General features: G+C 36.2%; 1 protein-coding gene across 9 annotated transcripts in view; it reads left to right on the forward strand.

The window, feature by feature from the left end:
* The window catches only part of DMD (dystrophin), a 1152080-nt gene that overhangs the window by 262733 nt on the left and 863802 nt on the right, over positions 1–25545 (forward strand). For all 9 annotated transcript variants that reach the window (XM_085049820.1, XM_085049818.1, XM_085049835.1 and 6 more), the window contains exon 2: positions 14435–14496. In XM_085049820.1, coding sequence (XP_084905946.1) covers positions 14435–14496 — 62 coding nt within the window. The remainder of the gene's footprint in view (positions 1–14434; positions 14497–25545) is intronic.

Raw genomic sequence — 25545 nt, forward strand, 5'->3', positions numbered from 1 at the left:
AAAATCACTTTTCTCATGACCGCACTTAGCTTCTTCATGGGAAAATAGGAAATATCAATTAAATTTTCTGTCTAAGTTAGTAGTCAGGCTAGCTTTTCTTGTTCCAAAGAGTCAGTGTCCAATCAGTCTGTGTTCTGGATAGTTTCTTACCATGTGTAAAACGTAGCAGGGGGCAAATATCTGCATCATATTACATTAAATACTATCTGCATGCCTGATTGTATGAACAAACACAGTTTAGAAACTATCTTAAGATTCCTTCATGTCCTTGGGTATCACATTTGACTACAGTTGGAACAAAAATAATTTAAAAAGAATGATTTTTTTATGCATAGTGATCTCCTTAGCTGTTAAACAATTTAATCTAGAGAATTGTGCACTACCAAAGTTATTTCTCTATTCAAGACCTAACTGTCAATAAAGGAAACATGTCAAAGACCTGAAATTCATTCGATTTCCTTATTACTGAGAAAGTAAAATAGAAGCGTGAAAATTTTAAGAGTTCCATTTACATTGCTTGAAATGCAACAGTCATGCCAATTGGCCCTTTGTAAGTTGTTTTGTATTAATTATAATTCGTTTCCATGTTACTTTTATTAATGTAGCTGCCTGCTGCACGATTTTCAACTTCTTTCACTATAAGAATGGCAGGGATTTTTTTTAATTTCCAAAACTGGTATTTGGTGGCAAACCCTCTGGGTCCTGCTGTGATCTTAGGTGGAGCCTGAATGTCATAGAATCATTGTTTCTGACAGCTAATCAGATATCCAAATGATTTAACCTCTGTGTGTCATTGTCATCAAGCTGATAATGCTGATGAAGAGTGCCTGACAATTAGCGATGTAGAAATACCAAAATAACATAGACACTATTTATGTGGTTGCTAAGTTGGTTGTTAGGTGTTGCAAATACTAGAGGAGTAGCCAACTCATTCCTCACTTCTCAAAACTCCCAGAAATAACTTTCTTTTTGGTTCTTGTGTTGGCCAAAGAATATTTCTTTTGTGAGGTGAGGAAAAGGAGCAAAATATTGTTGTCATTGTGGGTTTTTTTGATTCTGATGCTCACTGAATTAGCCTAAAGGTCCATTGCATGGTAGAAGGTAGATGCCAGCATGAGATTCACCCAATATTGAGTTGGAAGAGGCCACAAGGATCAGCGAGTCCAGCTCTGAAGGAAATGGTCCATACAGAGACTGAACCACAACCTCTCTGTTATTAGCACCATGCTCTGACCAACTGAGCTCATCTCAGCATCTGCATATCAGTAATTAGTCTTTACTGAAGCTAAACACTGCCTCAGGGTACTTGTGCTCAGATCCATCTGAATACCTTTCCACCATTAATCTTTATAAATCCTCTCTTATCCCTTTACACATTAGTCCCAAGGATTTTGTATGCTCGGGAATTCCACGGTGTAACTGTGAACCACAGAGTGAGCAGGTGACCAGATTCAAATTTTGGAGTGTGAAAACATAAAAGAAACTAAACAGTGTGCAAAGAGGATGTAGTATTAATAAATTAAAGAAGTATGAAGAAAACAGGAATTACACCTGATTTAAGCAGGGAGAGAGGATGTTTGTTCTCCACTGTGTTCACATTGAACAGCTTTGTATAGTGCTATCTGAACTTCCTGAGAATTAATGGGTATAACATTTTTTTGATTAATTCTAAACCATCATGCTCTAATTTCAGTGAATTTCCCTTGGTTCTTGTACAGGTTTTGAGTAGCTGCCAAAGCCACAGTGTAATAGTTTCAGTTTTTTGGGTGATATTTTATCAGTAGTCTTTGCAGTTGAATCCTCATTTCTTCTCTCTTTCGTCTGCCAGTAAGTTATCTGTACATTTTCACATTTGTTTTAACACATTTTTCCTTCCTTCCCTTCATCTTCTGGCTTGTGAGTTTTCTACTGGCCTTTTTCACAGTCCTCCAAGATGGAAGCCAAAACTGAAATTCCAATATCTATTCACTTCTATTTCTCTGTTAGGATAAATGTGATCAAATTATCTATGCAGATTGATTAAGGTGCCTCTAAAAAGCATTAGGCTACAAAGAAAATTACTCTTCGTTACTGTTGCAAAAACATTGGAATAGAATGACAGTATGTTTCTTCAATGTAGTTTATGATCTTGTGAAATGTCACACTTGCCTTGAGTTGTCTAGACTGGAAAAGAACAGCTGTAAAAAGAATGACAAATAGATGTTTTTCTTTTTTTTTTGTACTGAATCTATATTAAGGAAACACAGCTTCTCTCAGCAGAGCTGATGAGCTGGCACTGAGTTGAACTAAAAATCAATGCTTATAATAGGCAACTGTCCTAGCATCAATACTAATATTTCTTAATCTTCACTTAATGTTACAGATATGAAATCCTTCATTGCAAGCAGGTCTGAATGATGTATGAAATGAAAAATAAAAAACCAAACCCACTGATCAATGCACAGAATATATACAGGCAGCAAATATATTAGTTATCTAAAATGTTCATGTCTGGTACAGCCAGAAAATCCTACTTTCAGTTGGGAGGGCATGAAATCTGCAGGATTTAAATACAATTTCTTATTGCAAATATTCTTTTAGCTTGCTCAGACAATGCCCACTTAATGAGAAGATGAACAGTACTCATATTAAATCTAATTTTAACAAATATTTAATTAGTGCTTCAAATATTCTGAAGTGGAGTAATAATTTCAGGGGCACTTTACAAAAATCTAATGATGTTATTGTTCTAAAAAGTGCTCCTCCCTTTACTTTTCCCCCTATCCTAGAATGGCAAAAGTATCTCAAAATATGGATAAGGGAATTATGTATATTCTCTCTCTTCCTTGCTATCTCAGGGTTCCTGTCCATTTCATTTATACCAATTCTTTCTACTCCACTCTCCCAAGATAAATCTAAGATGTTATGCTTTGTCCCCATGTGTGGATGAAAGATGTGTTCAGCCCCAAACTGCATATTCAGATTTAACAAATGCCACTGCACTAATGTCAGGCAGATGAGTTTTGGGTAGGATTCCTACCCAATCTCAGTTATTTCTTTAGACAACTTAAATATAACCTGAGAAATTTATGCAAAGTTGTAAACAACATGTTTAACAACACATAGCAAAGTATGCTGTTTTAGCATAGTGTAGATAATAAAATGTTCATAAGCAGGAGCTATACCTGACTGCTTAAAAAGAAATACATCCTGTCCTTCCTCTGTGTCTCACAGGCTGCTGCCTCTCGCTGTAGGACTGGAGAGACAGAGACCACCAGGAACCACTGCTGTGGTGTGACTTGATGGGCAAGGGTGGTACCTCACCTTAAGTGCTTCTCTTGACTTCAGCAATGAGATTTCTACAGCTTATAATGCCTGTTCTCTATAATGATAGCTTTCTCCACACTGGCTGCAGGTGAAAAACACAGCTGGGACTACTGGTGGCTCTGGGCATGTTGATGAGTTCTAACTTTAATATATTTTGTCTTAAAAATTCTAAAAACCGCATTTTCTTTGTAATGGTTGTCACCATGTTTGTGGTGAAGTCTAAAACTGCTTTCTATTGTGCTCTTATTTTTCACCATCTCAGAGGCAAAAGAGACAAACACCTCCCCATTCTCTTCCAGTTTGAATATTGTTTCTTTGTGCGAGAATCGATCAGTCACTTCCCAAGTAAAGCTGTTAAATGAAAAAAAAAAGCCTCAGAAAGAAGCTGAAGAACAGTCTATAGTAAACATTGTGGCTGTTTGCAAGGTGTTGCTTATGAGCTGTCTAGAAATTCCATGACTTGTTTTTTCTTTTCAGAGATGCTTGACATTTTAGGGTGTAAGGGGATGCACGTTTAATATTCTTTGTAATCTAGGTTTTCTTTGAAATGCTGGTATTTAGACTTTTATCTAATTCATATTAGCCTTCACCTGTACAGTTGGAGTTTTCCCAAACATGGGGTAGTACCAGACAATCGTGTTCAGTATGCCAAACACTCAGATCCTAACATGGAAATATCTGAAAATTTGAGATCCTTCAGTCACTTGTGCAATTGAACCACTACAAACAGAATAAAGTAGATGTGAAATGGGAAGGGGTTTAGGGGAGTTAAATTCTATTCTGTTGGCTTCCCTCCTCCAATTATCACTATCAGCGGGGGCTTTTGAAATGCTTTATCTTACTCTTTGGCTGTCCTTTCTTTTCTGCTCTTGAGAGTGGAGGATGCTTGGGAGTGGTGAAAGGATGCCAAGAGACCTGACAACATGCAATCTGTAATAGTTCTTTGTGAATTAAATAAATCACCACTATAGTTTAGATAGATTCATCATTACTTTGTCTGCTTCAGATGAGGTGAAAACAGGAGTGGAAAACACAGTTCACTTACCTTTAATTTATACAGCTGTTCTTAGGGGCATGTTTCCTTTTCCTTCAAAGTTTCTCATATGTTATATAATAAGATGAGGTTTGGCTGTGGTCCAGTTGATGCTGTCAGCTTTATAATGACAGCATCTTCACCCTCTGAAGAAGGTGTATGTATTGTAAACAATTGCATATAACACCTTGGTCTCATTAATTGCAAACTTCTCTGATACATTCTCTGATGTCCCAGTGGCAGCTCCTCCTAATTAACTCAGACACTAACTGGGTCAGATGAAATAAAGTAGACAGCAGTCAGTCAAGCAGACTAGAACAGCCTGTTCTCTAATTGCTTTTGACAGAGGAACAAAAAAATAACTTGAAATATTACAGAATGGTGCTAGCTACCACAGTGTACTTAGCGTGGTTGTTTGCAATGAATATTTTAGTACAAACTGTAACAAATGTTGGTCCTTCACGTATGGTTAACCCATCCTCCTCTATGTTCTGCACGTGTGTGACATGAATTTTTAGAGTCTGGGACCATGTAAAGCATTTGCCTGATTTTTTTTTTTTTTATAGTAGCAAAGCAGAAAAATCTGGGACAATGTACATAAAAATCAAAGTGATTCAAAGCTTTGCAGCTATGCATCACTAGATGGCATTTGCTGAAAACAGAACAGCAATTTCATTTTTACATCAGAAGGTTGTGTGAAACACTAGATACTAATGTCAAGTATTAGACTCTGATTACCTATTTTAAATCGTGTTGCTTTTTTCAGCTTCACTTGTTATCATTTGAAAGTCTGTAATTCAGAAAGTTTGTGGGCTCCTGTTTCTTCTTTTTGATGAGTTGTGCTCTGGCTGGCTCATGAATTAACGTTACTGTCCTTAGTCTCCTGTCCTCTGTTGCTCATATCTGAACACAAATAGTAACCTAGATGGTAAAAATCTCCAGCTAAGGAAGGACACAGACTTATAGTAAGCATTTATCTTCTGTTTTTCAAGCAAAACAAAAACAACTGTGTTTTTCATAGGGGTTATAAATATGAAAATTGTGGGTAATTTTATCTAGTTACATAACCTTGACTTACTTATTTCTAGTAATTAATCTCTGTTATAGTAAGAATTCCCGTGCAGTGCCTCTGTCACAGCTTACTCTGAGATGCCTGCTGATCAGCTAAATGCTGACCTCTCTTCCAAGGTTTAAAAAACACAAACAAAAAATCCCAAGAACCTACAGCCCCTCTGTCCTGCCAAGCAAACTCCAGTGTTGGCCACAGCTCCTTTACCACAGTTCTCTTCCTCCCAGTGCATGGAACTCTCCTGCTGAAAACCATAAAGCCTAGGGCTGTTTAAAGGTTTTTTCAGAACAAGCTTCTTACTCTGGGGTAATTTCTGGGGCTTTTTTTGGGGCATTGCTGAAATACTGGAGCTGCCAGTGCTGCACTTTTCTGGCCTGTAACTTTTCCCCCAGTGGTGACAGGGACATTTGTAGTGCTGGGTTCTCTTGGAGCTGGCTGGTTAAACAGCAGCTGAGGTGAGAGCGCTCGCTTTCACTTTGAGTTAAGTTCAGCAATTCTCAGATCCTTGCTGCAGAGGAGTAACAATGCTTATTACAAGTTTTCACTGAGGGTGCAGTGCACACAAACCAATTTTATTAGTGTCTGAGTGAGGAGGATTTTCTGGTGCTGGCTGTTCAATAGGACCTGTCCATCTGTCCCAGTGCCACTGTCCTTCCTGTGTGAGGAGCTGAGCATGTGCTCCCAGGGGAGAAAAAAGACTGATACTGATTCTCTCTGTCTTCAGGTAACCATTCCCATTTTCTCTGGGAAGGAACAAAAATGGATTAAAAGTAAGAAACTCTGAAACCAGAGTTACTACAGTCAAGATGTATTTAATCTCTTTACCAGTTATATGTTGCACTTTTTTCTAAAATGTCAGTCAGCTTCTACCCTTTTGTCCATGTCAGCCCAACAACCAGCAACTTGGCTGAGCAGCAAATGTTGCCTCCTTACTCCAAGCACACTGTGATTTCTGCTCATCAAACTTACAAGTCATTAGTTGTTTTTGAAGGAAGATGTAAGGATCAAAGCATCTCTCAGCAGCTGTGGTAGAAATTGGGCTGTGGAGTTGTAATATATTTTATGTATAAAAATAATAAAAGTAGTAGTAAATCTGTGTGGCAAAAAGTGTTCCTGTTGCTTTTATATAACATCACATGACGTATTAGCAGCATTTAACTTGTGCTTCCCTAACTAATAAACAAGAAAAAAAACTATCCTGTTCAAATTCATCAAGACATATTAAGTATTATCCCCAAATATAATCATTTGACAAGATGAAGTTAGTATTGAGCAAATTCTAGTTTTCTTTCACATATTGGTAATATCAGTATCCTTCCTCATTAATTTAGTACATTTTGTAACACTAAAAAGGCCTGTCCTGCAAATGAATTTTGGTACTTTTAACAAAAAACAAAACAAAATACCCCCAACACAACAACAACAAAACAACAAAAACAAACAACAAAAAAATCAAAACCAACCAAACAAATCCCCCCCCAAAAAAAAACAAACAAAAACCAAACCACAAAAGCAAAAAAAAAAAGCTCTTAAATCATCCTCATTGGTATGTTTTCAAGGTACTTTGATGTACTGGCAACGTGGTTTCATTGGTGTCTGACTGCCAAAAGGTTGATAATACAGTTAAATTGTCCAATATTCTTCAAGTTCCACAAAATTGCAGTGGTTTTAGATGGAACAGCACTAACAACCATGGGGGGTTAAGTGAAGACAAATATATTACCTCATTTAAAGATATCTGTTCTGCAGTATTCAGAAAATACTGTCATAGTAATGGTATGATGCTAAAATAGCATGGGCTTCTATTGCAATGTTACCAAGGACTCTTTTCATTTGTCAATAGATGACATTGGAAAATAGATGAAAAAGGGGACACTGCTTAAACACAGGTGAATATCCAAATGAATAATTATATATTCTCATGTAAAGATTAATCATAAACTGAACTCCTTTTGGAGCACCAGCTTCTCAGGTAGAGGTAGGTTTAAGTCTGAGCAGTTACTTATCTTTTGCAGACAAATCTGATGTATTGAAACACTAGGGCTTTTTAAGTTGCATTTTACTAGTGATTTCCCTTTTGGAAAAACTTACTGGATCCAAAGTAATTGCTGGTTAGAGCATAATAAAGAACCCTAATAAACAAAACCAGTTAAGCTTGTGTTTGCAAAGCTGTTAATAACTAGATCTGGGTATTTTTGGTAGAGTGCGGTTCAAAATTCTTTCAAGTCCTTATCCTTGAAAGGCTAAGGCAGGGGTTGGTCACCAGCACTTGAGGCAGATGTCCTGACAGTCAGTGCTGTGTCACAGGTCCTGCAGGTCAAATCTATAGACATGGAGGAGTGCAATCAGTTCCCAAAGTGTATTTGTGTGTGGTCGACCAGAGGAGGACTGGGTCAACAGCTGGGAATACAATTACATTGTATGAATTGGAGCTGAACACCCCATGTTGTGTATACTTAAAATGTTCTGGAAATGTGAGCTGACATTCTGTTTCTTTTCTTTTTAAATTTCACTGGAATTGTGCTCCTGCTTTTGTCTTGGGAGTTTCATGTGCTACAATTTATTTAGGGAAAAGGGTTGAGAAATGGTGGAGGGGAAGAAGGGTGGGGGGTGGCTAACAAACATGAGCAAATTACATGAATTTGTTCAAACATAGATCTGTGTGTACATTTCACAGCTGCCCATTATTGTTTTAGGAATCATATGTAGCTTGTTTGCATTGTTCTGGTACTTTTGGATGCTAGTCAAATCATTTTGACTAAGCTGCACATGCTTCAGTAGTTCTTTTGTTCAAACTCACTGCTTCCTTGCATATGATCTTCTAGCTACCAGATATCATCCTCTTTTTTCTTTCCAGAAAGGGAGTGTTTATCTCTGGATAAATAAGGAAAATATCTCTTATTTTCCCCATCCCAATCCTACTTTTCCATAAGTCTTCTTCCCTTTTTTCCCACCAAGCCAGGGTAAAGGTGTTTACTTCCCCTTGTCTTCCCCTGCAACCCTTCCACTTTTTTCTTTTTTCTTTTTTTCTTTTTCTTTTTTTTTTCTTCTTTTTTCTATTTTTTCTTTCTTCTTTTTTCTTTTCTCTTTTTTTCTTTTTTTATTTTTTCTTTTTATTTTTTTTTCTTTTTCTTTTTTTTAAATCTTTTTGTTGTTGTTGCTTTCTTTTCTTTTTTTTTTTTATCTTTTTTTCTTTTGCAGTCTGGCAGTCTGTTGTGTTCTCTATCCTTTGTGCTGCTCCTGCTCCTTTTCTATGCATGACATCCACAGTGGTCCTCAAAAGCACTCAATAGTTTTTTTCTAAATAGCTAATAAATAAAAGTTAGATGAGAAGAGTGAGACCTTATATAAACACTTGCAATGCCTTAAACAATTTAAAAAATTATGAAAAGTCAGGAAGCAGTTTCCCCCGAAACATTTATAATGAGAGGACAATTCCCACTAACATAATGAAATGTGAAAAATAAAAAGGTTTTCTCAGCCTTACATTCAAGGTAGTTCAGTAGTTCAATCTGCTACACCAATCTGTCAGTAGAAATTGTGTAGTTTGGGTCTCATAGACATCCTCTCTTTTGTCCTCTGATCAGTGAATGGAATTCTTCTCTCTGAGTTCCTGTAGTTGAAGGAAACAGAGGCAGCAGAGTTGAGATTAAGTCTTTCTGGTGAGGGATACACCTGTTCATTTCCTAAATGTGCCTTAAATGTTACCAAATCTTTCTCAGAAAATTTTGGTATGGTATTTTTCAGGGGATTTAGTTGTATTCTTTTTTCTTTAAATCTATTTTAATGAGGGCTTTCAGAGTTACATTTCTGCTGAGCATTTGAATAGGTTCATCAGTGTTTTGAAAAGCCTGAGATGGTCTGATTATGGTGATTTGACTCTGGTTCCACAGTAAGGTCTCAAGAGGGTAGTACAGGGAACAGAGAGTTTTAACAATATTCAGATTAAGTCAACACAGTGCTCATCAGTATATTTATAGAAGATGGACAAAGAATCGCATGTTCTGTATTGCCTTACATGAGCAATAGACCTGAATTCATTGGCTGTCTGTCAAAGCAGTCTATTGTATTTCCTGTCAGCTTGTGAATGTCTTGGATGACCTCAATGACTAAAAATCAAAGCTAGTCCACTTGAATATCATTCAGTCATTGTATTGCATTGATTTCTTCTTCCCCCCTCAGATAAGCAAGAATGGGAAGGGAACATTTCTCAGCAGTTGTAGTTACTGGCAGAGTATTGTAACAATGTACTGAAAATCTCTAAGAATAGTGAGTCAGTGGAGTCAGAGTATCAATAATGTGACTATCTGTGGCCTCTTTTATTCCTAGTGTTCCCACCATTGCTGGGACTCACTCCCACGCACTGAAGAAAATCCTGACCTTTTCTTGATCTGCATTGTTTGGCTGCTAGAAAATCAAATAGCAATTTTGATGGTTTTATTGTCTGAAGTGCAGTTGCTGCAGTTGCTGTGAATGAGGGAATTGACACCTGCCTTAACACCATTGTTTCTAACTTTTCAGCAGTATATGGGAATTATTTTCTTTTTTTTTCTTTTTCTTTTTTCTTTTTTTTTTCTTTTCCTTCTTTCTTGCTTATACTTTCTGGTAGACAAAACAAACTATTCAATTGTTGTTTAACCTAGCTTAGGGCAACACTGAGTAACAGAATGTCTCCTTTCCTGTTTGTGTTCCCATACCTGTGATGGAAGTGCTTGTTGAAGGCTGCATAAAACCCTCTGTCACACAACTGAGCCTCCTAGCACTGCCTGTCTCTGAGTGATTCAGATGCTCTGCAAATGTCACATCTTCACTGACATGATAATGACAATCATTTTTTGTTTGCTTGTTTAAAATGAAAGTTTATAATCTGAGGATATGGCTTTTTTCCCATTCCCCTCATGTACCAGTACACTTTGGCTCAACGTCTTCTAATTTTAGAAACTGGACTGTACATAATCTAGAGGAGAATGTTCTGGGACACTTGCATTGGAAACCACTACCCACATCTGTGGAAGGCAGAAGATGCATTCCTGATGTGGTAGTCTATAGGAAGGGATACTGTGGAGTCTCCATCCTTGGATATAATAAAAATCCACAGTCAACATGGTCCTGTAAAATCTGCTCTGGGTAATCCTGCTTGACTGAAACAGTTGGACCTGATGATGTCAGGAGGTGCCTTACAGCCTCAGCCATTCTGTGAGTTAGTGAAAGAAATATTTATTCAGGTGTGTCAAGAGTTGAGACGTTTAAGATCCTTTAGAAAAACAGGGAGGGATGTACCAAAGTGTGCAAATTTCCTTCACCCTTCTGCATGTTTTCTGTAGGAATGTGGCTTTAATCATATAAATAGAATTATGTAGTGACAAACACAGTGTATGTTTCTGAACCTTGGTTCATTTTGCAATCTGCTTGGTATTTGTCAGATCAAATTGTTTAAAAGTATTATTTTTAGTGACTTCTTAACAGTGCTGTATGCTTTCAGAATAGCATTTACAGTATACCAGGTATTTATTTTACTTTTTTTTTCTGTTGCCATTTTTTATTTAGTATGTTTGGTGGTATTTGAAGGGTTAGGGTGGTGTGGAAAAATAAGGGTGGTAATAAAGGTAGTTTACTATTGGATGGCAACATAATGTTGGAGTTTTTCTTGTAGAAAATAAATGGGAATTGCATTGGAGTTATAGGTTGCAAACACGAGCTATTGAGTATCTAGGAAAGCTGTATGGTGACCACTTGCCAGTATTAATGGTATCTTTCTTCTGTTGAATCACGATTGTTCCTAAGCATCCTTCAGTGAGCCACTTGTCTCTATTAGCCTTGCTGCCTGATTAAGTCTCAGAACTGTCCTTTGTCAGATGATTAGCTTCATTAATACTGCACTTTCTCTCTGGGTCATAATTTATTATGAGGCCTAACCTGGAGTAATACTTCAAAAGTCAAATGTGCAGTTAGCTAATCTGAGAGGTTTTCATTCACAGTTGCAAAGCTGGATACTCATCAGACCACATTTGAGGATGTGCTGTAGTCAAAATAGGATCTACTAGAGGCTGTACTACTCAGTGCTACTGGAGGCTGTAGGGCAAAAAAATCAGGTAAATCTCACTGCTTGATATCTGTTTTCTGGAAGGCTTTTTGTAGACCTCAGAGCATTCATTTTCTGAGTTGATAACCTACGGAAAATGAGGTTAAGCCTATTCCACTCAATGTCCATCAATTTGAGAAAAGCACTTTTGCTGTGGGAAGGATCCTATTGTTATGGTGATAAAGGAATTCAGGATCCATACAGTGTTTCACATTTAAATCTAACCTGAAGAGAGACAGTATATTATTCTGCAATTTTTTCACCTTGAAAAACAAGAAATAAACATACCATATTACTCTTGAAGAGATGGAAGAATTACCTGCCTGACCATTTGATTATTCTTGTGTCACAGTAGAAACACCTGTGAGGACATTCACTGGCTCACTGCTGAAGGATCTCCTACAAAAACAGCATTATGAAAGTGGCAAAGGAGAGTTCTTGGCACGTTTCTGCAGCACCTAGATAAATGTCATTCAGCTTCCACATCTAGCATTCAATCCATAAATCTGGGCTATGAGAACATCTCTTTTGAAAAGATTGTGTTTACAATGGGGAAATAATGCCATACATAACCAAAAGATTGATTCTTTTTTAGGTTAGGAGGCTGTCACTAACAAATTGTTGTGGTATAAACTTGTCAGAGCAAGCACCTAGAGATGAAAGTGCTTGCAATGATCTCTGTATAAAGATAACAGCAGTGGAATAGATTTGTCTCTACAAAGTAGCAGAGCCTTGCCTGAACTTTGAATAAGTTTCAGACATTCAAGTTGTGGGGTTGACTTTCATTTTTCTCAGGAGACCTGGTTTTTGTTAGCACAGTGGACATGAATTAATTGGTGACTAGCAGTTAAATCACTCACATTTATCTTTGTGAAAAAAACCCAAAACCAAACAACCCACTCTGTTACTAAATATGCTATTGCAGCTGCCTGGGGTGGAAAAGCAGAAGTTTGAATAGTTTTAAGACATGGTTTTGTCTCTTTCCTTTTCCCTGCTAAATATCACATAATAATGTTTGAACAATTTGAAAAGGGTGGGTTTCTCTCTTTTTCCTTTTCCTTGCTAAATGCCACATTATTCTTCAAACTCATTTGCATTTGGCAGTTTTAGAAGAGATGATTAAACAGAAACTACTATTTACGTGTAATATTTTATATGAAGTTGCTGAAGAAGTTTGTAATAAAACATCAGACTGAATATTTATCTTCCACCAACAAAATGCATCTTTCTTCTCTCATCTTCTGTGTACTCCACATGGCTGGAAATGAAAAAAAAAAAAACCCTCATATAATAAACAACTTACAGTCAGCACAGAGGGAAGTGGTGCTTATGGGGAAAAATAAAATTTTTAACACCTTTAACATCATATATTACCAAAAGCATGCATCTCTTTCACATGCTGTTGCTTTTAGATTCTTAGCTATTCAAGTATTACTTTCAGCCAAAGGATGAAGCTGACAGCATTAGTTGGGATAAACAGCAATAGAAATCTAGAAAGCTTATTGTGGCAAATACTCATATATTAGTGGCAGAGTGTATATAATTCATGTCTCCCGTGGCAAGTTTCCAAATAAAGCATTGTGTTTTCATTTTTTCACTCATCATCATCTGAACACAGTTAGAATATGCTCCCTCATCTATGCAGTAGTTCTTTATAATGGAATAGTAACTTTGCAAACTCTAGTAATTTTTCATATATTTTTATGTATATTTTGTTTTTGAAACTGGAAAACATTCTGGTGGGAAAGGTATGTTTAAAGTGCTATTGAGTTGACGTTCTAAGAACAAAATATATATTTGTATCAAAAAAGATTTACCTTGTCTTTCTCCTTGGACAGGTGGAGGGAGGGAAAGCAAAGTACATTATTAATTCCACGCATTTCTCTTGTAGCTCTTCTATACTTGCCTTTCAAATTTAGCTGAATCCATTAACATTATTAATTGCTGAACATTTCAGAAGGGAATTTAGTATCCCTTTTTATTTAAAAAGTGCAGAGAATTTTACTGCAAACCAAAAGGCTGCATTGAGTGAATTTCATTTTAGTATAAGCGTTCTGCACACTTTTTCACATGTGCCCTTCAGTTCTAGTTGGGGTTAATTTTGTTTTGCCAAGCAAAGAAATCTCTCCTTTATATTTCAGGGATGATGCCTAATAGATCTTTTTGAGCAAATGCTTACAAAGTTCTAGTTTAAAATAATTTTTCTCTTTCAACCTATATAAATTATATCAGAATTGTACCTTTGTTTGTCCAGTTCCATTCAGCATCAAGACTGTACTTATAACTTAGATACAGAAATCAAGGCTTAAGATAAATCATCTCTCCCTACAAAGTTTTTATATTAAAGAATTGAGAAAGCATTTCATGTATGGCTGAACAAATCTCTGTGTGGGTTCGTTATTTTTCTTTTTCCACTGGAAGAAAAATATATAACAATTTGTGACAGGTAAATTATTGCAAGTTAGAAAAGGGATAAGGTACAGCAGGGGCTGCCAGTGGAGAGCTATTGTGGTCCTGATGGCTTCACTTCCTCAAGCAATCTGAGGAGGTGAACATAATCTTCTTATTTAATGTTCTTTTCTAGAAATGCTGTAGAAGAGTTTCCTGATGCCAAAACCATCAGATGACATATTTGGTGTTGTTTAGACATATATGAAGTTAAAACTTAGAATGGCGTATTTCAGATCTTACTCTTCTAGAAGAAAAGAAACCATAGGATAGGTCAGATGGACTAGGGATGTAGACCATGACTATGATGGGGACTTGTAAACCCTCAAAATATGTTGATGTAATTGTCAAGGACAGAATACATCCAAACAGATTTCCTGGCTGTGTTTGAAGTATTATTAGTAGTTTACAATAAACCAAGATTGAAACATTAATTAACAATATTGCATTATGTTGTTGAATAATTCTAATGAAATGCTTTACTTTTCTCTGGCAGATGAACGGGAAGATGTTCAAAAGAAAACTTTCACAAAATGGATAAATGCACAGTTTGCTAAGGTAATATATTTCTTTATTTACAAAAATATCTTTTGTATATTAAAAAAAACCCCAAACCTGGAATCCCTACATTATAGTTCAGTTTTCATGATAACTGTTACGAGTCTCAGATATTCCTGAATGCAGTTGACTGACTGACTAGAAAAAAATGTCCAAGCTTTATTCCTTTGATTTCAGTGGGGATTGAAATGTGAGAAGCAATCCTTCTCTCAAAGTATTCTCTGCCTCAATTTACTTTGCCTTTTCTCAAACTAGTGATGCATCTGTGTTACTGTTTGTTGGACTCCGTTGTTATGTTTCTAATATATGAAGGAGTTTCCTCTATTAGACTTGTCTTTTCTTGTTTCTAATTGCAACTGCACCTTTAATAAAACTAGATGACTTGAAGAAAATCAAGGTAAGAGATAAGAGGTGTGATCCTATTATCAACTTATGAAAGTCAATTATATTAAGTTTTGAAATAGTTGTTTTTGAGAATGATAGATCATAAATGTAGGGGGAAGAAAAAGACCAATAACTAATTTATTTAAAGCATGTCCTTCTGGCAGTATGTAATGATTTTGTCTTTAATACACAGGAAAAAATCAGCTTGAACAATTAATTTGCTGAAACTTTTTTTATTAGTTCCTGGAGGATACTTACTCAAGTGTATTTGCCAGTAATAAAACAAATCAATCCCACCATTTGTCATTTTACCAGGCTATAGGCAGCAATGAAATATTAGCTGTGATGTGTCTTCTGTTTAGTTTGGCTTTTGATTGTGTCCCATCTGATCCTATTCATTAAAAAAAGGGATAAAATAATCTGAATACAACCACCATAATGTTGGAAAACATGCTCAGCAGTGGTTTAGTCCATCAGGGAGTCCCTCAGGGCTTTTCCATGGTCTAGAGCATTTTCTAATACCAATTCAAGTGCTTTAGACAGCAGCATTTGTGCTCAGCATCTTTACAGCAGAGATGTCCAGCAGTTTGGAGGACTGGGTCAGGACGAAATACACTCTTGAACAAATGAGGAATTACAAGACAACTGTGAAGTGTTGTATTTAGGACAGCAGTAAAATATATGCATACAGAAGGAGGGGATAGCTGGGCTGGCAATAATAAACCAAAGGAAAGCTCTGGGAGCTGTGTTGAATCACAAACGAAATGAATCTGCAACATGGTACTATTGCAGAAAAAAAAAAAAGAAAAACACAACTTTAATATGGCTCTGATAATGGAAGTGCTTCACAGAAGGTGAAAGATGTAATTATTTTCTTTTTCTTGGCAACAGTGAGATTATAGTTTGAGTAATTTGCAATCTTGGTTTTACATGTATAAATAAGTAGCCCCAGCAACAATCATCTGATACAGCCTAATTTGAAATGTATTACCAGTTAGGCCTTTTTATGGTCACAGAAATAGTTGTGGAAAATGAAGAGTAACTGTTTTGCTTCTATTTCTAAAGAAAATGTAATGCTCCTACAGCATTGTTTTCTCAGAAATGATTGTTTTATGGAATAGCAAAGCTTGCAATTACTGAGGAAACTTGGACCAAGTCTGCAAAAGAGTAACAAGAATTATGAAAGGTTTAGAAAATACCTATCAGCAGATGCTTTTAATGTTAGGTTTGACTTGTTCATCTGAATTATCTAGAGGTCTTTCCTCCAACTTTAGTTCTGTGAAGTGTTCTTAGTGTACTTTGATGGTGTTGTAGCTATATTTTACTGGAGTTTTATAAATAGTATTTTAGTTGCATGTGAAAATGCATTTATAAACATGTATTTTTAAAGTACTAATCTCCCTGTACTTCGTTTGCACTCTGAGGAAAACCTCCTAAAACCTGTGATTCAAGTTCTCAATTGCCTGAAGCATCACCTGGGTTTTTTGGACGGGTCTTCTTATTTCAGCAATCAAAAATACCTTGATCTTTAAATCTAGAAGAAATTACTCTTGTCCTACAAAAGTGTTATGTGTAACACCAGAATGCTTGGTCTGATTGGAAATCCTATATGTCTGGTAAGGTCAGAAATTCCTGCTGGCTGCCTGCCTGTGTGCTGCTCTCTCATCAGGGTAGTCACATGCCATGCAAACTTCATTTCTTTCTGGGGTTTTTAGGACACAAATACAGGAGGTCTTGCTGTAACACGAAGAGTCACAGTTAAGTGCTTTGTGCTGTACCAGGACAGTGTTTCTCCCTCTTCTAACAGCTCAGAGAGGTGGTCTTCAAAACATGAGAGTGGATCTCCATGTGAAATCTACAATTTATTTCTCTTCTCCTGACTTGTTTGCAGTGGTTCAAATCCATCTCTGTTTCTAGCTGTGGAATCGATTTCCATTCACAGGCTACTCCTTTTTAGTGATTTCTCATCATTGTCAGCTTTGTGAAAGTGCTAAATGAATTACTTTAGTTGTAGAATTGGGTTTTATTAAATCCTGAGTAGTTCTAGAGGTGCTGTCTTGAGAAGATTAGCCTACAAGGTTGGAATGAAGACAGAGAAATGTATTACATCATTCGTTTCTCCTCTTTGTGTATAGTGAAATCCACTATAGTGATTAACTTCAAAATATTTAGGGTTAAATGAAATTATGATTGATAATTCTCACCCATCCACTGCCTTCCATACACAAACGCCCCCATTCTTATACAGTCTAAATAAAATTTAGTTCTAAATAAAATTTAGTTCTAAATATTCTAAATCTTAATTTGTGTTGGGTGTATAGTGCATTTCTCCCCAAAGAGCTGCATTAGTTTATTAAAAATTCAATGTCTAGAGCACCTGTGCCTCAGTGCATTTATTTGCAGACTAAGCGTTCAAAACACTCAGGTTTGCAAGTCGTTTCGCGTGACTTGTGATGTAATTACAAATAATGCTTTTAAATGTGAAAAGTTGTAAATAATTGAAAAATAATTTTCTAATTTATGTGTCACCAGCATAACCTGAGACCCACATATATTTTTTACCTCTGAGGGAAGAGAGTTGTCCTTTTTCTGGGTACGCCACAGTGACATTTTAGTTGGATCATGCATAGCTACTTCAGACTCAGATGCCTTCAGTTTAGCAGTGAACTCTGCTACCTCTTAGGTGTGGAGTCAAGTCCCTAACATGAATTCCATAACAAACTTTCAGCCACACAATCTTGACAGATTTCTGTCTGTGATGTGCAGCACTTAAAACCTCTGGAGTGCTACTGAGAAGTCTGTGAAAGGGTATCTAGGAAAAGATAGCAGAACTGTCAGCAAGATTGCAGTTGCTATGGGGGAGGCTGTGTCTCCCTTCAGACTTATTTTGGCAAGTTGAGTGGGGTGCTTTAAATGGAAAAAGTGGGTACAATTCATTTTGCAGGCCCCTCTTACAGTTGCTCAAAAGAGCATGTTTCTCTCTAATTCTTACTCCTTTTATTAGCCAGAAAATGGATTATGCAGAAAATCTGGGCTTTGAAAATTAGTTTGTGACTCATCTATAAGAAAATCATCAAAGTTTTAGTAGGAAAGCCCAACAGTTGGCTCTTAATGTTTGTGAGATAAAACACTTAGTAAATTTAAAGTGTAAGAGAAATGGGAGAAGGGTAACCCAAGAAACCTCTGCTTTCCCCACTGTAATCACAGACATGGGGTGTGACTTTCTTTAGTGATACCTTCTTGGTTTACCATCTAAACAGCATGCAATAGGTTGAAACTGAAAGCAATTTTTAAAATGTGGAACATAATACTTTAATATCATTTTATTCAGAAAGAACTTTTCTTTGTCCTCAGAAGAAGTTTATTTATAAAATAATGAATTTCTGCAGGGAGTATGTAATGATATAAAAGGAAGGTATTATAACCTAGTTTTTAATAATAGAACTGTAATTAGAGCTCTCACAAGAGACATGTCTAGTCCTAGGTATGATAGTTTTTGCTCAGATATCAACTCTTAAAATCTGATATAACTGAAATCCTGAACTATATATTTCAGGAGAATGCAAATCTGCCACAGTCCTGCAAGTGTAGCAGGTCTCTGCTGAATCTTTGAAACAGACACAGCAATTACATTAGCCTGTACCCCATTGTAAATGAGTTTATTTTGCCTTACTGGTTAAACATTTTGAGTCGTTCATTGCATAATAGCTTCAAAACACAAAGTGTTCCTAGAGATGGAAATACTCTTTACTTGCATATAGGAAAGAGCTTGTATATGCCAATTAATTCTATAACTAAAACATGAAAATTCCAGCAAGAAAAAAATTTTAAAAAGCAACACTCAAGCCTAAAAAGGAAAGAGAAAATTCCTATGACTAAAGAAATGTGGGCAATTTTATTGTTCCCTCATTGTGGAGAAAGTGTCTCAAAGTACTGAAAATTTTAATGTCAGCATAGAAGTGCCTGTTGTGAATACAGAGAAGGATATGAGCTAATAATTGTACGTTTTGGCAGCTTGAATTTTAGGATATTCCCTTATGGCTAGGTTGAGGTCAAAGCTTAACCTGTAAGTGGGCTTCTTAAAAGAATGGTAGTTTTGGAAGAAGCTTTCAGTGTTTTAATCTATGATATCAAATAACAGATGTTCATAAAATCATTTGCAAATTCAGATATTTAAGTAGGTTGTCCACATTTCTGCTGCAGAAGAAAATAAAATTCTACTATGTAGTCAAAGAAGACATTATATGTGACAGTAGACTTTTTCATGTAAACATTGTAATTATTAATGTCCAACTAAGCAGGAACAAGAGTCAGAAAATAAAGCATATTAGATTTAGAGAGGAAAAATGGGGGTAATTTTTTTTTTTCGTTTGTTTGTTTTCCCTCATGCTTTGATTTTCTTCCTTTTGTACAGAAGAATCAGAATATGAAAACAAGTATAAGGATAACAGCTATTACATTAATTAGCTTTACAAACAACCAAGATCCTTTGGTAGTTCTCCTTTTGGTGAAGAATTTAAGTTGTGAAAAATGGCACCTTTTTATGGGCAGATGGAAACATTAGGAGGTAGTTATTTGTGTGGTGACTGTGGAATTAGATTCCATTCTTGTGTGATCATGTGAAGAAACACAGTAATGATGTAACCTGTGCCAAAGAAAGTAAAGTTGACAGCTTCATTTAAAATATATGTGGCTAATAGAATAATAGTCAGCAAAATTTAATACACCTTTTACTGATGAAATAGTTTTGAATAGCAACTATATTGTTCAGTCAAATGGTCTATGCAGGGATAGAGGGCATTGCTTACAACTTTAGTCAAACTACACAGCAGTTAAAATAATTTAATTACTCAGGGTTTACATGTTGTACCATGGGAGGTGTGGTGATGGTCTCAGTTCTTTTTGCCTTCTTTAGCTCATGGACAACCTGAAATTATTCAAGACTCTTGAGTGGCCTCCTGTGATTGTTGATGGCTTCTGCATGTCAGACAACAGGAATGACTGATACACATGAACAGTTTACTGGTCTTTTGAGGAAATCTGTCAAATAGTTGAGGTCCAGAGAGGCAGCACTGCCATAAGTCTGGCAACCAATAGAGGAATTTGCAGTGCTGCATTTGCTCACACACTTGCTCAGTTTTCCATGCTATCACTCACCATGACTTCAAATTAAAATAAATTATAAAAGTCCCTCACAAAAAAGTGGTTTCAGTGTGCAGACTCTGGGATAGGAGTAATTGGGTGAAGTTTTGTGAAGAAGACAAAACCAGTCTCATTTGGAAAATTTCTTTAAGATTCTGCTTTTACGGAAAAGTTGCACCTGTGAATAATCTATGTCTTTAGCCATATTTCTGGACAACATTTAATAACCAAGAAGAGGAGCTGAAGCAAGGGATGGAGATTGGCAACAAATCACAAAAACACAGATTAAAATGTTCAATATTAGCTCTCTCCAAACTGCTTTCTTGACAGCTAACCTATAAGTCAAATGTAGACAGCTTTTTAGATGAGTGGGTGACTGGTAGGAAAATTAGAATTAAGTCCTATACTTTGAGGTTCTGATCAGTGTGCTCAAGCTTCAGTGATGTCTGCTGGTATGTTGTATTTTCTAAAATCAGAGCAGCAGTTGCATATGCATGTCTGTGAGTCCAGAGAATGTCTCTAGTTGTTTCAGGTAATAAAAGCTATTAGTAGGGTATGCTGGTGTTGTAGGATTTCAGTTTTAGAACTGAGTTCTAGAGAGTACCTCAGCACTGGCTTTGCAGGACAAAACTTTAATATCTTTGTAGACAAGTTCAGAGAAGTTAATTCAGATAGCTGTGGTGCTTTAGCCGTTTACAGATGATTTTGTGCCTGCATGAAAGTCTGTTGGAGAAACAAAATAAATAAAAGTTTGCTCAATTCCATGTTGCCAGTAGATTATTAGACTTCTGCTGAATTTCACCAGAAAAAAATTTGTGCTCTATTCATCTAAGGAACACTAATTTGGGGGTAAATATCAGGGAGAATCAGGTGTCACAAGTAAGAACATTAATTCCAGGGCAAACAAAAGATGGACGGTTAATAAAATGTTGAAATTGTGTCTGTGCTAAAAGTCTTGTTCTTCAAAGGCCACATGTCAAAAGTGAATATGGTAGATGTTAACTCAGTTCTTTAATTAAACATGGATAATACCTCGGGAGCAGCCTCAGAATTTTTTTTTTTCTTCTGAGCAAAAACTCCAAGGAAAGCTAATAGATTTCAAATTGCATCATTTTGATAAATCTGAAAAAAAAGAAAAAAATTTGGTATTATTTGTTGTTGGTTAGATACCACGACTGATATTTATTCATCGTAAATACCTAATTATTCTGTATAATAAATATAGTAAATATATAGTTTATATAGTAAATATAGTAAATATATAGTAAATTAAGTTATATATAGTAAATACCTAATTATTCTGTATGGTGCCGGTTGCCAGCCTTTCTAAGTTCTATAGTAAAAGTGATGAGAAAGAACAGTTCCTAATGTGGAAGCCAAATTACTTGTTTCTGCTACAGTGTGGCAAATAACCAGATTAGTAGTTCTTAACTTTGAGTTCCAGCTCTGTGTGATCAACACTACCTTTGGGACACATCCTGTTTTAAAATGCCAGACTTTCTTGTGCCAATAACCTTTTTATAATACGTCTTGCAAGAACACACCAAATGCCCATCATGTCCATTCTGTATCATTAAGGCAAAAAGCTTTTTAAGCCAACTAATATTTAAACCTGGTGTAGGAAACACATTTGCATTGCTAAGTGTTGAGAGATTTTTATTTTTTGGATCTTTCCAGAATACATAAGGAAGTATCAGGCAGTACACATGCTCAGAATTATTTTCATTGAGATATATATATAGTAAATAACCTATTAGGGCTCTATATTCTGCATCTTTTCTTATGATGCAGTAAAATGGGATTCTTGCTGTATGAATGTTTATTATGTTTCAATTAAATTTCCTTTGAAATGAAAAATAAATTAAAAATTATTTTCACTGTACTTTTTAAAGTAATATCAGTGGCAACATTGCTATTTATTTTACTTAGAATTTCATTCTGGAACTTGCACTATCTATTAGTATATTTTTATAGATTTTTTTTATGATCAAGAAAGTTTTCATAAACAGAACGTTACTCAAAAGAGAAACAGGCACAGTTTGAAGACACAAATACCCTCATGCATTGAATTTTGCACGTTGCATCAACACTGTATGCAAGATTTTGATTTTATTAACTTGATGGCTTTTTATATTTTGTTTAAAAAGCAATTTTTCAGCTTACTCTTTGTAAAATACTTAGGAAATAACTCCCTATATAATCCATTTATTATGTATAAATATTTAATTTTGCGTAGTGTAGAGGTCTGAGTCGTGAAGATTGAGATTTTGTGCCATCACTTACTGTAAGAGCAAGGAGCACCAGAAGCTGTGTGGTGTCACAATGCAGCATGACAAAACCAAAACAGTGTTTAACAGGATGGTTTTCTCTATTTTTCCTGTTCTTGGTAACATCAGAAGCCTGAGTCTCATGATCCACTCTGGCTGTCACACAGCTGGAGATGCTTTGCAAATTTTCAGTAGAGAAAAGAACTCTTTCACTGAAAACCTAGAAAGGAGAAAAATTGGTTTTGGTTCTTCAAAGTCACAAAGGCTGGTGTTCAACATTAACAAAAAAGCTAATCCAACTGTCTCTATATTGGTTGTGGTTGCATTTTAGGTATTTTAAAAATTAATTTCCCGACAGTGAAGATTTTTTTATGTGTGCATGAAGGGAAGGGATTTCCTAATATTTCTCCTCCAGAACATTCTCCCATTGCCAGGAGACTTTACAACATTGCCTGTTGCAGGCTTTGTTTCCCAAAAAATGTCTAAATGATTGCAGTTTAACAAGACAGCTCTTGGAGAGCAGATTAATTTTCACTTTGATGATAAGTGAAACTTTTCCTTCCACCTCATTATCTGCAAATCTTTTGGTGGAGCTGTGGCTGCTGGCTGTGTATCTCAAAAGACCTTTTTCTTGCAAGTGAGTCTGGCTTCTGTCTGCTCCCATGACTGTGCAAGCACTGACAAGTTTCCTCTGCTTTGCCTTCATGGGCATAAATTCAAAACTAGCTACAGTTCAGGAGCAACTTTTCCATGGGGAAAAGGGGCTCTGCCTCCACCAGAACTATCCCCATCCCCAAACCTGATCCCATTCCCTAGCTAAGGTTGGTGCCACAGCCCTTGGAGGAAATCCCCATTAGTCAGAGAGAATTAGAGCTGTCAGCTTGCAGCAGGGCCACTGAAGATTGTGAAGATATTCTCAGTATCTTTTGTTTACATGTGCAAAGGTTGTGTTACTTCTCCAAATCAAATTTTAAGGGTTAAAATGTTTTCTGTGAACATGGCTTGCCTTCTAAGACATGTGCAAGTATATTATCTGAAACAATGAGCATCTGCATGACAGAACACTTTTCACCATTGGAAAGGTCGGAGTGAATACAAAATATATTTTAAATGTGTCTAAAATGATGTAGTATCAAAGGCTTTTAATCTGAAATTTTGCAGTGAATTAATAAAATTAGGAGGACTAAATTACATGAATTTTTATTATGTTAAAATCATTTGTCTTTGCATTCTTGTTTTTATAGATTCTTGTAGAATAACAAGAGCTTCTCTGAGATGTATTAGATATGCCAAGTAAGCAAAGTAATCACTACTGCTGGCAATAGAGGGCACTGGACTTTCATTTGTAGTATGTTTTACTAAAGGAAAAAATAATCAAGTTATGTTTATTGAGATCTTTCCCCTTTTCCTCCTCACACTTGGCCTTGCACCTCCTAGATTTTTATTCAAACTCGTACTTTTTTGTTGCAGTTTAAGCAAAATGGATTAATCTAAATAAAATTGTTCACTTGAAGTTATTATTGTATATGTATCTTGAGAGGGGAATAGGAATGAGCTAAATATAGCACTACAATATTGGTCTCAGTGGTGCATATGTCTAGCTTGTGAATTTGTAAACATTTACAAATTTGCATGATGGTTGCTGGCAATAGACATCATCATTTCCGTGCTCAGAATTCATTACTATTACATCTAATCATCTTCAGAATCTCCACAGCAAAACTCCACACAGACAAACAAGACTTCGGTGGATTTACAGCATAATTTGGAGGTTCAAAAATAAAACCAGGAGAAACTAACAATTTTTGAGCTATTGTCTCCATTTATCTGAATGCTCTCTTACAGAAACATGCTGAAGCTCAAGCAAATCCTATTGACCATTCTCCCTATCTGAAAAAGATCCATCACATCTCTCAGGTTTGATGAAGAGAATAAAAGAGCAGGTGCAATCCTGTACATTTAGGACTGGTGGATCTCTCTCTCCTGAGCTTCCTACCTCACTGAAACACATCCAGCATATGTCCTTGGGCCAGTGTCATGTCCTGTTAGTCAGTGAGGCTGAAAGCAAGGGGCAAACTTGTCACCAGCCCAGCTTCTCACCTACACCCCTCAGGTGGGACCTCCAATGGGCTCCTGCCCTCCCCTGCTGCTCTGTACCCTAAACTCATCCCTAAATCTCCTTCTGCCTGAGCTAGTGGGGGAACTTTGTGCCTCTCTCACATATATCCTTTTTTTGTCGTCTCTCTTTGATATCAGGAAGTCTGGCAATTCCTCCCACATAAAATATTTTTTTAAAAGTATGCCTTAGAAGTAATAAAAGCCCCAAACAACTCAAAACAAAGACAGCCCTTCAAACCACAAAGTATTTCGTTTTGGGCAGACCACATCAGTGCTACAGACTGCATTTTTGGATGTTGATGTGTCAGTGTTGGTGACAATGAGATGACCCACCCCAGCCCAGTAAGCACTTGGATTTTTGTGCATCACTTTTTTTACTATGCATTGAGGTATCTGTGTTGTGTACAAAGACTTGCAATCCCTTCAAATGGTCTGCTGATGGATGTGTTATTACAGCTGGATCAAATACAACTTCTACTGGTGTTAATTTCTTTTAACTGTGTGCTTATATTTTAGGTCCTACTTGCCAGGAAGAAAAAGTAACATTATGAAAGATAGTCTTAATAACAAACAATAATCTTATTTTTACATGGTTGTAAATAACTGTATTTGCACAGAACCTTTCATATGTGCCTTTTACATATGAAGTGGCTCCATTAGATTTTGGGGTTGTTTCTGGACCAACACTTCAAGAATATGTATGATTTTTATGGCTGTTTTCCTCTGTTCTTTCTCTGATCTTATGTTTGGGAGTTCTGAAGGGAAAAAGCTGTAACTTTGCACATAATAGCTGCAATTATTTCTCAACAGCAGTGGCAAAATTGACGTAGACACCCTGTTAGGTTTTTACATAGACAATTATTAAAGCAGCTTTATTATTATTAAAGTTATTAGGAAAAAAATCCTTGTTTTTTTCTGCTCTGGTAAATGCTTTTTTCTTGTGTTTTTTGTATCCTAGGCCTATTAAATATTGATACTCATACCACTGACTTTGCTAATACTTGAACTTTTTTCAACAATTGACATGACAGGTGTTATTGCACAGAATAGCCATTTTTCTTTTCTATCTGCTTTTCATAGTGTGTTTGATTGATTTGCCAGTTTAAGCCCATCACATTTAATTCCTGGCAATATTAGT

Source organism: Lichenostomus cassidix, chromosome 1 (genome assembly GCF_008360975.1).
Source record: "Lichenostomus cassidix isolate B80296 chromosome 1, HeHo_3.0, whole genome shotgun sequence".
Taxonomy (NCBI): domain Eukaryota; kingdom Metazoa; phylum Chordata; class Aves; order Passeriformes; family Meliphagidae; genus Lichenostomus; species Lichenostomus cassidix.